Consider the following 18,210-nt stretch of genomic DNA (forward strand, 5'->3'; position numbering starts at 1 on the left):
AACAGGCTGCCCAGGGAAGTGGTTGAGTCACCATCCCTGGAAGTATTTAAAAGGCGGGTAGATGAGGCGCTTAGGGACATGGTTTAGTGGGCATGGTGGTGTTGGGTTGATGGTTGGACTCGATGATCTTGGAGGTCTCTTCCAACCTTTAATGATTCTATGATTCTATGATTCTATGACAAGAGGAAACAGCCTCAAGTTGCACCAGGGGAGGTTTAGACTGGACATGAGGAAAAATTTCTTCATTGAAAGGGTTGTCAAGCATTGGAACAGGCTGTCCAGGGAAGTGGTTGAGTCACCATCCCTGAAGGTATTGAAAAGACCTGTAGAAGTGGTGCTTGGGGACATGGTTTAGTGGTGGACTTGGCAGTGTTAGGTTAAGGGTTGGACTTGATGATCTTAAAGGTCTTTTCCAACCTAAACGATTCTATGATTCTAATTAAGGCTCATCTAACCTGATCCCAACCTGACCACCTGCAGTGGGCTGACTGGCAAATTAAGACCTGAATAGGGACCCTGGCCCACCCTCAGTACTCAACACAGAGGGACCTTTTCTGTTGGCATTCAGACCACCACTCACTAGGTCTTTGCAGGTGCTGCTGAAACTCTGCTCCTTCCACTGAGGGCAGCGATGAACACACTCTGCTCAACATTTGCAGCGAGTTTTGGACAAATCATTCCCAATGAGTGGTAAACACTGTCACAACACAAGTTAAGAGTAATCTATGTTAAGTAGACATATAAAGAAATAAATTCCAGGAAACTTTTCCATAAAACTAAAACAGCAGAAAGGTTTAGGTTAGATCACCTTTTTGTCTGGGAATTCAAATATTCCCAAGAGGCCCATGATGATGACTTTGAACCTCAGTAAGAGAGAGAAACAGTGGCACTGCCTCCCGCAGCCGTGGGCACAGCCTGCAGCTCATGGGGACAGTACCTTCAGAGAGAACTGGTACATGGGATGGATGGCATGGAGGTCATTCATTGTGAAGTACAGCAGAGAGGCCCGCGCGGCGGCAGGCCTGTAGTGCTCTCTGGCCTCGTTAATCTTGGTTTCTGTGATCTTAGACTCCAGGACCTGAGAGGAAAACACAGAACAAAATTACTGTGAAAACATCTTTGTGAATTGAGTATGCAGCCCAGGGGAGGGTTGATATCTGCCACAAAGGTGGCAGGCCAGGCAGTGGGCAACCCACATGTGACCACTGCAGGGACCAGCCTCTGCCCTCTGAACCGTGATGCAGCCAGGCTTGAGCCACCCGCTCCCAGCATCCCCCTTCCTCTAGCATATTCTCCATTTAACTGCATTTACCACCCCGTTGCCCAATCCTCTGTTTTCCCAAGCCCCTTCCAGGCTTCTCAGTAGGATACCTGCTCTTTACTAACTGGAATTGTTTTTCTCATCAATGAGTTTCTCCTGTTAATTGCCCCCCTCCTGTGCAGGTCATTAATAACACAGGGCTGAACAGACTTAGTGCTGCTCTCAAGGCAGCTTCCCCCAGACTGAGAACTGCTAATTTGTAACGGCTATTTGCTGCCTTTCCTCACCAGCATTTAACGCACCCCTACCTTGCTGGCCAGGTATCTGCATAGCTGCTATGATGGACATGGTGAAAATTGTTTTGGCAGATACATCACCCCGTTATCATCTCAGTCCTGTTCATTCTTTCATTCCACTTCAGCAGCATAAAGTGACATCCTCGAGCCTCTCAGGGATTATTTTAGGCTCTGGCTATGTACAGTCATAAGTGTCTTGCAACACAGCCACATGCTGCCGAGCCAGTGCTGATCCAGCTAGCTCAGCAAACCATGCAATGGGGATGTGGCAGAAAAGGGCTCAGCACATGTTGTACAAGCCAGCAGGGCATGACACAGCCCCCACTGAAACGCACACCACTGGGTCTCCCTCTGCTGTGACCTGAGCTGATGTGAGCACATCTGGCTGGGGCACATCAATCCTTCCCAATGAAGCACAGACTGAGCCTTTATCTGTTGTGTGCAACCAACACATGTTGGGATCTGTGGGATTAGCCTGTTTGCACATCCCCATGAGCAATGAAGGACTGTAATATCTGAGTCCCCCAAAGAGCAGCTTCAACGTCTGCTGCAGAAACAAGCATCTGCGTGGGCCATGAATCACCTGTCTACATTGATGAGTCCCACTTCTGGCAAGCACCCATGTCTCTCCACTGACTATAAAGGGAGCCCAGAGTCTAACTTAGACTTAGGCAACTAATTTTTAAATATCCCATCCCCAAAACAATTAATAAATCTAGTAAAATAAAAGCCAGAGGTGGGGAAGACAGTTACTTTCCATAAATAGAGCAGGAAGGACTTCCATAGGAGGAAAAATGTTGGCTGAATGTTTTTCTTTGGGTAGACAGACCAAGAACAGAGTAAGGGTTGACTTGAGAGGCAGACCTCTAACGGGGCCCTGAGACAGCTTTCCATGTGGGTACCAAACTCATAAAAAACAGGTGCAAACTCCAAAATTCATCCCTGTTGCCACAGAGCTGGCAGTGACCAACTTTACAACCACAACTTGTTTAGAAATTGAAGCACTTCAAGAATGCCTACTTCAAGAGGGAGATGCCAAGCTTGCCAGGTCAAAACATCCCTTCAACATCCCCTTTGGCGGTTCAAGCAAACCCTCCTTAGGGAGCTGAATGCATCTGATGTGCCACAAACGGCTAGCAGAAACAATTCCACATTTTAACGAGGATCACTTAGGTGCTTGGTCGCTGGGGCTACAGCACTGGGAAGTGAGAGGCAGTTCCAGCCCAACCCCAGCACATGGGTAACTTATTCAGGCAGCATGGGCCAGTGGGCTGGAGGAGGACAAGTGTGGGCTGTGAAGATGGGAGAACTGCGGAGGGAAGCAGTTAAGAATGGCCATACAGGAGTCCTATCGCAATCCTGGCATGACAACTACACTTCTCAAGTTCCCTCAGTGGCAGGGGAAAACCACTGTGCGTTTAACTAACCCCATCTAGCCAGCAAGGTGAACTAGGTAGGTGGCAATGCTAACACTGCAGAGCTAATACAAATGCTGATTTATACTCTAAGGAATGGAAAGGTATGAAATACCCAAGGTCTTGCAGATTTACTTGAGATCACAAACATAACAGATTCCAGTCCCAGGTCAGTACTGAAATCCAGCTTAATTGGGGAAGTGTGATGTATTCAGGATTACCTGGAACAGTTTAAAGCTGCCCTGATACAGTGTGTAAATTTTATTGTCTTTATGTCAGGCACTGATGTTTTCTTTTGGTCTTAAATAGGCCATTTAACATACAAAAGCTCCAGAGAACTAAATGGCCTGAAGTTGTCCAGAATGCAGAGCACTTAAATTTATACCACTTTCTATTCTCTACTCAGCAGTAGGGGCAGAGATGGGCAGAATAAAGAAGTTAGGTTCCACCCAGGAATCCTTAAAGATAACATCACACACATGCTTTTCTCTAGGCTATCACTGTCTTTGTACCTTCTCTTCAATTTCTGCAGCTGTCTGTTTAGTGATCTCCAAGTTCTCCACCAACGCTGTGTCTCCCAGGAAGTTCCCAGATGCTGATGACAGCCGAGAGAGCAAGTTGTCCTCTAATGTTTTCAAGGTGATTTTGAATCCATTCTGTTGCTTTGTGAGATCTGACTGCAAATAATAAATTCAGAAAGTTTTAGCCACAAAACACGTGGTAAAGTAAGGATTAACCACCTTCACATGGGAACAGGCTTCTAACTGACAATTGCCATAGTCCAATATCACTTACTCCTGCTCTCTGCAACCCCTGGGCATGGGCAGAGCTCTGGGGATCTCTCCATATACAACAAGCCATTCACTCAGAGAAACCTTGAACAGCACAGAAAGCACCAGGAGAACTGTGCCCTTTCACTGGCAATGTATTAAAATGCTGGAAATTAATCAGGAGGAAAAGATTTTCATCCCCCATCTCAAACATACATCCTGCATCTCTGTCTTAGAAGTATCTATTTATTGGGCTCAAGTCAGCCTGGATAGTCCCTGCTGCTTCTCACCCCTCCTGGTGAACCTCTGCACTTGCCACTACACACCAACACCAGTCACACCAGCAAAGAGGACCACGGGGTTAAAACCTGATGGCAAAAACAACAGCAAGGTCACTTGGGTCCAGAGATGAGCACAATGCATCTCAGGCTCAGAACTGAGGGCAAAGTCACAGCCTCACTTCATTGCTGCTCCTGTTTGTATTCTGGCCTTGAGATCTCACTGGGACCAGTGGCTTCCAGCGCTAGAAGCTGTACATGCAAAGACAAAGTCCCCCTGCCAAAGGATTTGCAAACTCAGCACAGAGACCGCCAAGTAGATACAGATCAGTAACAACCATCTTGCCTCAAGGGCAGATCTTCTGCATGATAGTGCAAATTCTTCCAACTTCTGTGAAATGCCCCCTCTGTTCTCCCCAGACACTTGTTCCTTTTCCCTCTCTTCTGCAGAAATCCCAGTCATTAATGCCGTCCATGGTGGAAACAAAGACTCTCATCTGGCTCCTTTTTGAACTGATCCTCCAGAATAGGCTTTCTCCCATGAAATGTGATTGCCCTATTCTATGTGTTTGCTCGGGGAAATGGCATCTTTCCTGGATTTCAGGTATATTATGTTATTCCATTATATGGTCCTATTGTGAACGCCTATTTTTAGCGTTACCACAGAAAACATCCTGTGGGAAAACTGTGCATCTGATTTGGATGCTGCTAGGGTATAAGCCTGGTGACTATTCTTTACATAAATGAAGTCAATCGCTAACACCCTGGTACGTAAAACACTACTGTGCGGCACACAGTTTTAAATCCTCAGACTGCATTTAAATGACACAACCAATAAATTCAAGTAACCTGCAAAAGAGTGTTTTACAGTCCTGCAAAAAATAGCCAGCTCCATGAAGTAGAAGATGTGATGCTAGAGACAAGTTCTGGGCCACGGCGACTGGCACATGACAGATTCAGTGTCATAAACCAAGTGATTTAATGCTCCAAGACAGTTTTTGGAAAACATACCCACACCTTCCAACCACGTGGGTTGGAAGAGCCCCAGAAATGGGAAATGTGACCCTATGTCTCTTCCAACCCCACAACACATAAGGGAGCCAGTAGTATTTGCTCTGTTGTCAGAGATTTTCAAGCAGATTAACTAACTGTTTCATTAATAAGTCATCTTCCAATATTTGGGCTGAAATTTCATATACTTGCTGCACACACGCTCATTCCATGTTAATGTCAGCCCAAGTATTCAGCAGAGTGTGCACTGAAGCATGCCCCTTATTGGTATTTCAGCTATAAATGGCTGTTTTTAAAGGCCTGTTCTGTAGGCATTACACACAGGAGTTTGCCCATGGTGGTAAATATTTTACAAGTCTTGAAACAGAAAACTAACATGGCTAATTTTGTGCTTTCCTGTCATTCAAGCATAGCATGCCTTGAAAAATGACATTTTGCAAGCTATTATTCCAGACCATGGACTGTAAGCCCTGGAGTTATTAATGAGGATACGTGTGTGATTTTTGCTCCAATAGTTTGTAATCACCACGCAATTTCTGAAACGCACCCTTAGAAGTGCATACAATGCTGTACTCCCCACAACAGCCTGCATCTGTTGCAGCTTTATCATGCTATTGTTTTCAGCAGTAGCAAGGTCATAATTTCTTATTTCTGCAGTGGAGCTCATTATCTGTTATTTCACAGCTGATATATAACAGTGCTACTTCTGGGAAACAGGTTACTCTGAGAGCCCTCAAAATTTCGTTCCATGGGGGAAAAAAGAAATAATCACCAGAGCTACAGGCCAGTTTTGTAGGATTCTCTGCCAACCCCTTCCTAGCTCAGCCACAGTAGCCACCTTCCTCTCCTTGACCTTTCTGCTGGTTTTAATGTATTATTTTAACATCACAAACCAGAGAAAGAAAACAAAAATCCCTGTATTTTCAGTCCATTCCTGCAGAGCACCTTCTTTCCTGAAGAAGAACCGCAACACTGTCCATCACAGCCTAAATGTGCAGAGACTTTCACACACACTTTACCTACTGAATCAGCAAGGCAGGACCCTAACTCATGGCTTATCCACCTATAGCTTGGGACGCAGCTGCCAAAATATTCTTCCTAAGGCTGCTCTCTGCACTAAACAGACAATGAATTTGAGGCAAATATCATTTGAGACATTTCAGTCCAAACAGTGAAGTCTGGTGAAGGTGGGAGATACATAAAACCAGCCCCGGTAAGACTACTTGGACCACACGCGGCACCACCAGCACACGGACCACAGTCATCCTTGCAAAAGGAAATTGAAAATGAGACTAGTTAAAGGCCAGGGGGGTTGTACTGACCTGAGAGGGAAGGTCTCAGGACTTGGCTTTGCTTGCCTTGGCCTAAACTGGTTTCAGCTTCTCTTAGCTGTGATTGTCTCACAGCCAGGTCACTACTGCCTTGACCTGTTTTAGCCTGGCTTTAATTTAGAGTCAGAGCAAGTAGTTATTCTGGACAGACTGATCTGTCTCTAGAATCAAAACATGGTAGAGTGCCAATGTGGTCGCAGACTCTGAACACCCATTGTAACAGGAGTGCAATCCTGTGAATCAGATAAACATAGCTTCAAAGATACGAAGCAACAGAAAGCCTGAATAACTGGAAATCAATGAATAAAAAGATTATGGAAACAGGTTGTGTTGAGGAAACATTTAAAAAAAGTTAGTGTTATAATAATTGGATTAATAATAGCTGTTTGATGAATTTTGATTAGGTTATTAACAATAAATTCTGGGCTCCACCTATAAGGTGTCCTCCATCTTTACCAATAACAAGATTTTGAGCTCAGTAACTATTGTGCAGTACTGTAGGAGTCATCTCCATCTGCCCACAAGCCAGAGCCCTAAGCCTTCCCCAGACACCAAACGCCTGTCCCCTTTGTCCCAGGGTAGAGAGGATGGATTAAAACACACCTAGAGAAGTGGTCTCTCTTTTGGGGAATCCAAAGATTCAAATCTGTGTCTTCAAGGAGCTCCCCCCAGCTGTCAGACAACAGCCCTAGTGGCTTTTTCCACATCAATAAACAGACTAGGGGCAGAAGAAGGTACAGAGCCCCTGGCCAGCAGTCATCAGCAGAGGTCAGTGCCCCTGCAGCCATTGCCAGCCCCCCTCACCATGTCTAAGGAGACAAGTCCCTGCTTTTATCCCAGCAGGGAAGAGATTTTTTTGACTGACTGTTCCCCATCCAGCAGAACATCTTGAATACCAGGCAGGTTTTCTCCTCCCTGATATCTGCTGGGGCAGCAGGACTGTAGCAGGAGGGAAGTAGACAAGAGGGAGAGGAGAGAGAGTGGGCTCTGATATTATCTTGCTGCGGTGATATAGAGAGAAAGGTCTTAAAAATTCTTAAAGGAAAAGAAAATTACATCCCACACCAATCTGTACCCGCTCAGTGCTTTCTGAAGCGAGACTACAGCCCCACATGCCCCACAGCCGGTGGCCTGCGGTGATATAGAGATAAAGGTCTTGGTCTTAAAAATTCTTAAAGGAAATTACATCCCACACCAATCTGTACCCGCTCAGTGCTTTCTGAAGCGAGACTACAGCCCCACATGCCCCACAGCCGGTGGCATAGGTGTCACCCGGGGACGCATTTTCCTCATCCTGTGCCCAACCTCCTTCTTCCACAACACACATGCCCTGAAGAAGCAGGGAGTTCAAAAGATGTGATCCCCAGTTCACATCATTTTCACTGTTTTCTAATACACAGTTCTTTTACAGCATGGGAGGGAAGTGCTGCCGATTTTGAGTTAGTAATTTTCAGAGCCTAATTGTGGATTTGTTGACTGCACATGATATTAAATTTGTCTTTCTTATTGTGACAGCAACCATTACAGTGATGCTGCCAAGGCTAAGAGGAACGGTCCTTAACATAACAGCAGTTAATGACACCACTACGCTATTCGTGGTCACCCCCCAACCCCCTTCAGTGCAAATCAGCAAAGGAAAGAGGCTGTTTGTGGCATTTGCTGAGCGTGTGCGACGGGTGCCTGATCAAGAGGCTTTGGGTCTCTCACGGTCCCAGCGAGATAGCGATGGCTTACCCATTAAATCCGTTCATTATGTATTTTTGATGCCATCTTTTGGCTCGTTAGCACATGAGCCTGGTTAAAACTAAATGCATCATTAAGGCTGCACAGCTAACGTACTTTAGAACCTCATTAAATGAAAAGATTATTACAAAACTGGCCTGGCCTGACTGAACGTGTGCAGTAAATTTATTCCCACTCTCAGTAAATATTTAGTATTATACATATTCGTTACATTGTTAAATGTGTCATTAGAACAAAGGATTTTCTTTAGAAAATTATCTTGAAACTGAAGCCATACTTATTAAAAGAGAGAGAGAGAGAACATTTTGGCCTGTTACAAACAAGTGGGAGGAAGAACCAGAACAGAAAAATTTCATTACCAGCCTCACAATATTTACAGTGGGAATCCTATACCATAAATGCCTGAAATTAAGTGAATTAATCCTACCTCCAAAATTAAATCTGTGAAGTCCAGAAAAACCTGATATAATGAGAATCTCAGTTTCCATTTCCAAGAGGAGTAAGAAAAGAAAGAGATTCTTACCCAAATTTTTGGAGGAAGAACTTGAAATTGCAGTTTAAGTGTTCCCAAAGTACCAAGTAAAACAAAAGACTGAAGAAAAAAATTCCTCAATGTTTGTCATTCAAGGGAAATCCCCCGATTTTGCGACAAGCTCAGCAATCTCTGCAACCTTGCACATGAAATGCTATTTATTTTAAATTGCAATAATAATAATAATAATAATTTATTATTATTATTAATGTTATTATTATCATTTATACTTGCTCCCAGTGTAAACTGCCAGCTACTGACCTTAAGCTCTTCCAAGTCAGGCCTCTCCATGTTGACCACCGCCGCGAGCAGCTGGTCCTCTAGGCCATCTCGCGTGACGGTGAAGTTGATGAGGGTGCACTGTGCCTGCAGCTCAGGTTGGAAATGGGGGTTTGCCAGCTTTGTGTGGAGGATGAGATGGAAAGCAGGGTTGAAGTCACACTCCTTGTCCCCAATCTTGATGTACCTGAAATGAGAACAAAAGGAGCATGAGCACATGTTTCTTCCAGGACATTTCACCCAAAGACAAATGGTGGTATCGGTCAATGGCATCTACCAGCATGGGACTTTGCACTCTTCACACAGAAATCACTATTAAAGCAAAAAGTATTTTAAATTGGACACACCTGAATCACTTCTGATTTAGGATAAAAACCCGAGACAGTTGCCCCTGAATTTTGGATCCTATTTGAGAAGGCTCACAGTTTCCAGCAGCAGGATGGCCAGTTCAACCATGAACCCTTCTTACTTTTTACAGAGGCTCTGTTCTACCTAAAGTTGGAATTACATGGAGGAAAAGCCTCTCAGCATTGAGATTTTAATTAGCCACAGTTAAAATTGCCTAGTCTGTTGGCTCAGATCAGGCCAACTCTGTGGTCACAATGAGCTTGAGCAGTGAAGCCAGATTAGGAGAGCGGCTGGTTGCCATTCCTGGGAGGTAACATCACTCAGGAAAACCCAAACTTCTCCTGTTCTGCATTGCTGAAATCAAGTCTAGAACTTACAGAGACCCCAGGAATCAACATACTGTGAGCCCAAGTTTAACAAAGCCCATGGGAACCAGAGGAAAAGAGAAACTGGAAATGCTTTCAGGTATGCAGTTGGACTGTTACGGGAACAGTGGTGTTATGAAGGGAATTTGAATACACTTTTCAGTCAAACATCAGCTCACTAGGTGTCCTCTTGGCCACCTCGATTGCTTTTACTGCTGTGAAACTGAGGCAGAGAGAAATCACACAGTACATGCAGCTCACAGCAGCACCCAGAAATACTGCTGAGAGCCCCAACTTCAAAAAACCTTCTTGCTCTGGGACTACCAGCATCTATCTGTGGGGTCTGGACTCATGTCCTGGAAAACAGAAAACCCACAGACTTTTTATTCGATTTATGACTTATTTTCCCTTTCTTAGGAAACACTTGATCTCACAAGGAGTTTTGAGAGCAGAGACATACAGTCCCAAAAGGGGATGACTGAGTTTTTCACTGTAGGGGGGCTCAGGAGGCCCACCACCTCTGCTGTACTCCCATCTCCGCTTTCAAACATTTTAATCCCCTTCACTGGGACCGTCATTCCCTCTGAAATGATCCTTCCCTCCATCCTGCAGCTGAACCCACGATTAGCCAGCCTTCTCATGATGTTTTCCCCTGCAAACTTTCCAAACAGCTTGCCTTTCCCAGCAGTTTACATCATCCTAGGATATTTTAGGCAAGTAAGGAAATGATCCTCAAAGAACTTAAGGAATGTGAAAGGCAGAGCTTAGCAGGCTTTTTATTATTTACTGCACAAAGCCAAGAGCAGGACTGCACTGCGAGGCACTGCAGCAGGTACAGAGGTCAACCCATGCCGGGCTCCTGCGAGCAGCAAAGTTGTCAGCAAAAGAGACATTTAAAAGCCCAAACAACATGCAACTTTATAAAGGCAGACGAGTCCACTCTGCGAAAGCCAGCAAAACAACATCAAAAGAGTCCCTGAATCAAGTTCAGTGTTGAGCACGAGGTTTTATTTGTTGCCATTATTTGAGCACACACTAAAAATGTGTTTATTTTACTTTACATACAGAAAGAAGGAAAAAGTGAACTGCCTTGCTGCCCCTTTTGCTGACCTCCTCTCGGCTGAAGGGTGATCAGCAGCTGCCATGAAGAACTTGACCTCATTAAGAAACACTTATATATTCTTAATGCTTAAACGTGTAGCAGTATTCCTAAGCGGTGCACGGTGTTTGCTAAAATTCAAGGTTATTTTTTCTTCACAACAGCACTAGCTATTTTGGTAATAATTCAGTGTCAGGATAGCCAATTACAGACACCAAGGTCTGTATAAAAGGAGAATTACAGGTCTCGCTTCCACATGAGGTTTGAATGACACTGTCCAACAAAATGAAAAATGTAGGTTTATTTCAAAGCCATCCTATGACTGAATTACCTGTGATTGCCTGATTTAAAATGCCCTCATTTCTGAAGGCAGGATGTTAGTGCTGCTGTATATGAACACCCACAATTTGAGGTCAGGAACAGAAAGCACAACAGCACAAAGGACCCATTCACACATGCCATTAAACCTCCCCGAAGCTCACCTTCCTTTCTTGATTGTTTCTCGCCCCAGTAACGGCCCCAAAACTGGATCCACCGATTCCTCCAGGTTTTCAATCAAAACCAGTTCTCCTGCAGCCAGGGCTCGTTCCATCGTGTCCAAATACCTGTGGGAAACAACATCAGTACCCGCCGCAGCAAGGCTGGATGCAATGCTTTGCGGCAAGGAGGATGCAAGGGGGACAGGCAGCAACATACACGTGCCAGCAGCTGTGAGAGAGAAAGAGGGGTGTCAACATCTGGTGCAGAAAGTGGCACTGGCAGAGTCTTGGCTGTACAACAAAGAGAATCAGGCCTCAGACCTCCCAAGGGCAAGCAATAATAACTGTGTCTTCTTTCCCAAGAAAAGAGCATAGGCATCAGTGAACAAAGATGGGACAGCTTGGAGTTATTTTTAGTAAATACTTTGTTTCCCCCAGAACCCACTGGTGCAGTTAATCTTGCATAAAAGCAAGGACGAAGAGCAGGTTTCAGCTCCATTTTGCCCAGGGTTTAGGGTCACGTTTAGGACAGCTTCTTTCCTCATGAGGGAATTGGACCCCTTTGCCCAGTGCCTAACTGTGAAACAGGGATGCTCTGCATTGGGATGCTTTGTATCAGGAAGGGCAGGGTCAAGCGCTTGTGCTCTCTCCTTCAGGGCTGCTCTGCACTTCACGCAACTTACTTCTCTGCAAAGAGAAGAGAAGGGCCCTGTGCAGGTCCTGAGGATGCTCAGGGCTCTGTTACACCATCACTGTTGCACTGAATCACTCCAACTAACAACACCGGCTAAAATTTAGGTTCCTCGTCTAAGCTAGAGAGTTTGGGACCTCAAGAGGTGATAGAAAGATCTAAGACAAGATGTTCAGAGTGACCTTTAGGCCCAGCCTTTAAAGGAATATGTTGACACAATGCAAACCCCATCCTTGATCAGCAGCCCCCATTTTTCTGAGTCCAGGAATATTTCATACAAAGAAAGTCAGAGAGAATGACAGCAGCTGACCCAAAACTGCTCAAATGGCCCTTTCCTGAAGGAGAGAGGGGTTTGGGTTTAAACTTCTTAAAGCAGCTGAAAGCAAAGAAGCACCATTTCTCAGATGATGAAACACTCCCCTATTTACTGTAATGGGGCAGTGAATGATGCTTTTAGACAACGGCCCTGAGACATCACAGCAACACATTAAACTCCCCTCTTAGAGTACCTCCCGGCCTGGTGTATGGCCGCGGAGGGAGGGGAAAAAGAGATGCTGGGTTTGCACAGCAAGTTGTAAAGGCAGCATATGAATGTTGCAGGGTATATTCCTCTCGTCCCATACTGGAGGTTTGTATTTAGATGCCTCATCTGGGATCCTTACTTTTCCACAGACTGCTTTGAGTAACTGCAAGGCATGGTGACCAGGGTGGTCAGGAAACAGAAACTTGCTCTAATGAAAAATGACCTGTATTTTCATCCCACACGAGCTCAAATCTAATAGCTTCTTGTTATTTTCTATGAGGAAAGCAGAGGAGGCACCAGCAAAACAACCTGGCAACCCCAAGACATCTCCAAATCTATATGACTTTGCAAGCACCAAGCTTGGCCTGTTGCTTTGCTCTGTATTAAAAAAAATAATCTCAGTGCTCATACCCAAGCAGGGATTTGACTCTGGGTCTGCTCCCTCCCAGCTGGGACTCCTCACTACTGGGCAGAAGTAGGTGTAAACTGAGATAGCAGAAGACTGGTCTGTGCGCTGACTAGAGATAAGAGCCAGGAGTGGAAAAGCCTTCCCATAAAAGATTTAGCAATATCAATGCAGGGGTGCCGCAATGAGAACCTCCTAGCTGGTGCCAGCATGGGAGCAGAGTTAGCCCAGCTGGTCTTCAGGGCATGGTGACCCTCATGGCAGCTTCACCCTCTGTGCCCAGGCCCTCTCTCTTCTTCCAAGATGTAGGAAGCCCTACTCACCCTCCTGGGTGAAACTCAGTCAGGACACGACACATAGGACAAGCCCAATGGAGGATGCCATAGTCCTACACGTAGCTCAGCCTCCAGCACATAGCTCTCTCCATCTCAGTTTCAGAGGAGTTTCTATGGTAACTGAGCCAAGCACTAAACAGACCCTCTATTTAATGAGAAATCTCTATCATTTTCGTAATGAATAAGCAGCTAATGCGCAAATACATTTGAGGGTTTTCCTCAATGTGGTTGGCTCAGATGGTTGCAGTTAAATATACGCTGTTCATCAAATATGACAGGCAGATAATCATTAAAAGGTATTATCATGTGGTAAGGCTGATGTTTACCCCTTCTGCCCGATTCGGATCACTCGGAGGTCTTCGCCATACTTTGTTTTGATCCATTTGATACCCTGCAGCTGGGGATCCACCATGAGGGGCCAGCGCTCACAGTTGGTGAGGATGGTGGCATTTTCAGTGGACATCCGATCAGCTGGCAGGCCCTCATTCTGCCAAGCCGCTACATCAGCGTCATCTGTCAGCATGGTCAGAGGATCGAGGGATGGAGTTACAGGGATTGGCACCTAGGAGGAAAGGAGAAATGCTTCCTAGTGTGTCGGCAAAAAGCGGCGAGTGTGACTTGCAACATATTCCAGAGATGAGCAAGGAAAATATTTCAAGAAAAGTTGGCTTAATTAAAAACTGATAATTCATATTTATCAGTGGCTTCCCATTCTACAGGACAGCTTTGATCTAGTATTTAAGCATTTCCCAATCCTGTTGTGAATGAACGCAAATTATGCAAGCAACCCAAAGATTTTTGCCTGCAGAGCACTAAGCACCCCGAAGGACCACAGCCCAGCCAAGCAGGCTCAGATGACACTGCCATGTACAAGATCTCTGAGATGACAGCTTGGAAGAATATAATTAACACCCTCGTAAGCCTGCTGTTGTGTTGCAAAACAGCATTAGCAGTTCCAGAAACACTTCGCTGACATGGGAGGCCATTTCTGGGTGCGACAACCAGAAAGTTATCTGTGCCAGTTATCTGAGCAGAATGGGCCTTTAATTTTCCACTAGAAATACAGACTCTTCCTTGAAATTTCTAAGCACAGAGTCAAGTAATTTTTGGAACAATATTGCCTTTCTTGACTAAATTTTTGGCTTAATATTAAGAAATGCAGAATGAAGTTTTTCCTCTCTCATCCTAAGGAACTTGCTGATTTTCTCAGCTTTTTGATTTGGGCATCACTGCCCCATTGAGACCTTATTTAAAAGCTTCTTGGCATTTCACCAGGATTTATAATATCCAGTTACTGTACTGATGTGCAAAAGCTCAATCCTGCAGGAGACCGAGCACTTGCATGTACTGATGTATGAGAGAACCTGCTAAAAATTAGTAAAATATTAAACAAGTTTGAAGCGCAATGGTCCAAACAGCAAGACATGGGTAAGACCAGCTGAGAGGCATGACCAGCATGAACAGAGCTTGTGCCCAGCATGAAGAACCATCTGGAGTTTTTCCAAGCCTACTAGAGAGCTGGCAGTGAGCTCTGCCTGCTCCAAGCAATTCCTTCTCCGTACTACCTTCCTCCATCTAGGCCATCCCTGACGCCTGGTTAAAACTGCCCGGCACTGGTACTGGGCTCCATGTTTGGGTTGCTGCATCGGGGATTTTCCTCTGTACATGGAGGAATCGGGTCACTTGCATGGAGCAAGGACACCACAACATCTTCCCCAGAGAGGAGTAAATCAAGTGTGGCTATGTCCTGCTCCTCAGTCCAGCTTGATGTTGGACACAGGGATGCCCCTCATTTGGGGATCCCCTCACCTTGTGGACGTCAGGGTGTTAATTCCAGTAACAATGGCTTTTCAGAGAAATCAGGGCTTACTTTTAGCTGGTGCAGATACGGCTTCCAGATTCCATCCAGGAGGTCTTGACGGTATTTCTTGGTGAAGTAGCCCAGGTAGGAGACGAAGGCCGTAATCAGCAAGACATCTCCACACAAGGTGCTCTGTTGCTCTTTGAAGTTCTTCACAGCTTCAGCCCATCTCACATTCTCAGAGGCAAGTCCCCCAACCTACAATTTCCCAAGTCAAATTGATCATTACAGTGGTTCTTTAAGCAATAACTCAGGATCTGGCCATGTTCATGCCTTGTTCCTGACGCCAATTGTCATTTGCTAAACCTGGGGATGGGAAATATTCAGCGGTTACTTTGCTACCCCCTGCCCCGTCCCATTCATTCGACTGGTCCTGCAGTCAAATCTCAGCTGTCGGCTCCACAACTCCTCTAAAATCATCAAGGGAGGATCCATCTCTTCCCCAGCAGGAATATAAAGATATCTGCATAAGGATTTCTGAGGTAGCCCATCAGCTGTTAATTGCCTTACTGCCACAGATTCACACCTCGTGACACACTCTCTCAGCGCACTCCTCTCCAACAGCCACAACCTTCAGCTATTTCACACAATTTATTATTACCCCAGGTAGATGGGATTTTGATCACAATCCCCTTGGATCTACATTTTTCTTTCCCTTAAGGCTCTGTCCAGAAAACACTTCCTCGTAGACATTTTTCATGAGCATCCAATGCGCAAACAGTCCAACTGGGGGCTTACCAGCTTTGAAGAGGGTACAGCATCTCCTTGTAAAATAAGATATTTCTACATGCATGGACAACTTCTTTGAACACTGGTACTTTTCGGGGTACCATTGGTCCCTCATTCCTGAAGTCTTGTGATTATAAGAGATATCCTGACACACACACCTTTTTTTTTTTTTTAAGGAGAAAACTTTAGTTCTATTAACTGAGAAACACAGCTTGGAAATATGAATGGAATGCATCCTTCAGGTTCACAAGCCAGAAAAACCCAAAACAGTTTTAAGTTGGCCTCATGGATTTGAGATCGAGAATGCCAAACCTTATGGTCAAATTCACAATCACTCTCCTGTTGTCAAGGTGCTCTGGAAACATCCATGTAATGTACGGATCCCCTCTACTCACACGATTCTATTACCAGGGCCAACCAGCACTTTCCATTTTTATTCTTCAGTATACAGTCCACATGAGCTTAGGGTTATTTCTCACATTTCTCATTTTTATTAAAAATCCCTCTATATCCTTCTCTTTTGCAAACCTTCCCAAATAAGGGGTGCTGCAAATGTGACTAATATGGCGTTGCCTCCTTCTTCCAGGTCACTGTTAAATGTCAAATAGGACCAGCTCTAACACAAATCCCTATGATAAGCCTTATGAACACATTCCCCTAAACCGGGTTGTTTTGTCATCTTAAACTGATATGCAGAACGCGGGTCCCCAGGATGGGAAGGCACCACCTTCAGATCCTCACTGAATTCCACCATCACATGTTCCAACTTGACCAAGTCCTATTTCTAGCAGAATCTTGCTGCCTTCTGAGGGTTAGGAGCCACCTTTTGGTTTCCAGCACAAATTTACTTCTGGACAGTTTATGCCATTGGTTCTCATGCAGACACTGTCCTCCAGCTCAGACAGCTCTCCTTTCATGCCCATGTGTACCTCCAGATGCTTTTATAAAGAGCCAGTATTTTCTAGGGAATGTGCTCTGCTTGGCTAAGCAAAAGAAGTTGATCTAGTTCCCCTCTGAAATACACAACCACAGGAACAGCTCCACCGGGCCAGACCCAAGGTCCACCTCCTTCGGCAACTTGTCTGCTGACAGCAGTCCTTAACAGATAACTTGGGAAGACCATACAACTAAGCACCTGGGAATGGTTCCTGACATAATCTCCCAGCTTCCCACAACTGGAGGTTTAAGGACCTTCTGAAACAGAGCTTGTACCTTTGTGCTTAATAGCCACTGATGATTTTTTCCTTCATCACCGAGTCTAAGCTGCCGTGGATAGCAACCAACCTTTTGGCACCTACAGCATCCTGTGGCCAGGAGATACACAGTTTAGCTATGCTTTCTGTAAAAAAAGTACATCCTTCGATGTGCTGCCTGACCTTTTCAATTGCTAAAACCTGTTAGCACAGTGGAAAAAGAGCGAACAATCACGCTTGTGTCACCTTCTCCATACCACTCATGATTTCAAGCCTTTGATAGCCCTTCTGCTGTCTCCTTTTGAGGTTGAAGAGCTTTAGCCTATTCAGTAAGTTCTCACACAGAAGAAGCCTTTTGATTGTCCTTGCAATCTTTACTGAATGATGTAATCTTTATTATCCGGTTTCTTTTTATTGTTACCTTCTCTGCACCATTTCCCATTCTACTACATCCTTTGAGGTACAGCAGAGGGGGCAGACGTACAGCTGCACATTCAAGATTTATTTAGAATGTATTTATACAGTGAGATTGTGATTTTTCTCTGTTTTGTTCTCTTTTCTTTTCTTAATAAACCCTAACATTCAATTTTGGCTGGGGTTTTCAGTTTATTGAGGTTTTTTTTGCCTCTGGGAACACAGAGCTTACATACTCACACAACTCTCAACTCCATCATTTCATTCCTGAATGATAATAACTAGCTCAGCATCACTTACAGGGCATGTAAAGTAAAAGCTGATTTTTCCAATATACATTACTTTACATTTCTCTACCTGGCATTTCATACCTCCATCACTTGGTATCATTTTTACAATCCTTTATAGACAGTCTCCACCATTACTGTATTTGTATTACTGAGAAACTGTGCAACCGGTTTACACACCATCTCATCCAGATAGTTTACGATTATTCTGATGAACAAAAGAACTAACAGACACCAGCAATAATACCTCCGATGGCCTTTCTGCCTTGACAAATCTGCCCCTTTGAATCACTGAAAACTGCCTTCTGGGCAGTCTGACTCCTTCCAGGAGCAGAACGAGAGGCCGCAGATTTTTCTTTGTCCCATTCAACCTCAGAGCTGTCCCTAAACCTGTTTCAGCTGAGTTACTCTTTCATGAACGTGAACCACCATCCTACTCACAAAGCTGCAGAAAAGCTTTCCCCGGTGCCTTTTGCTGATCTCAGCGCATGCTGACATTCCCTTAGCCTTGTTAGAAAGCCTACCCTTGATATGATTGGGACCACATCTGCCTTTCTTAGGGCT

At 44.9% G+C, this 18,210-nt stretch overlaps 1 protein-coding gene across 1 annotated transcript in view; it reads right to left on the minus strand.

Moving 5' to 3' along the window:
• Positions 1 to 18,210, minus strand: part of DNAH9 (dynein, axonemal, heavy chain 9) — a 212,133-nt gene that overhangs the window by 69,953 nt on the left and 123,970 nt on the right. The window contains exons 52-57 of the mRNA XM_009334073.1: positions 15,033 to 15,221; positions 13,489 to 13,724; positions 11,211 to 11,333; positions 8,899 to 9,103; positions 3,485 to 3,649; positions 938 to 1,078 (exon numbers count right to left, since the gene is read on the minus strand). Coding sequence (XP_009332348.1) covers positions 938 to 1,078; positions 3,485 to 3,649; positions 8,899 to 9,103; positions 11,211 to 11,333; positions 13,489 to 13,724; positions 15,033 to 15,221 — 1,059 coding nt within the window. The remainder of the gene's footprint in view (positions 1 to 937; positions 1,079 to 3,484; positions 3,650 to 8,898; positions 9,104 to 11,210; positions 11,334 to 13,488; positions 13,725 to 15,032; positions 15,222 to 18,210) is intronic.

Source organism: Pygoscelis adeliae, unplaced genomic scaffold, assembly GCF_000699105.1.
Source record: "Pygoscelis adeliae isolate BGI_AS28 unplaced genomic scaffold, ASM69910v1 Scaffold11, whole genome shotgun sequence".
Taxonomy (NCBI): domain Eukaryota; kingdom Metazoa; phylum Chordata; class Aves; order Sphenisciformes; family Spheniscidae; genus Pygoscelis; species Pygoscelis adeliae.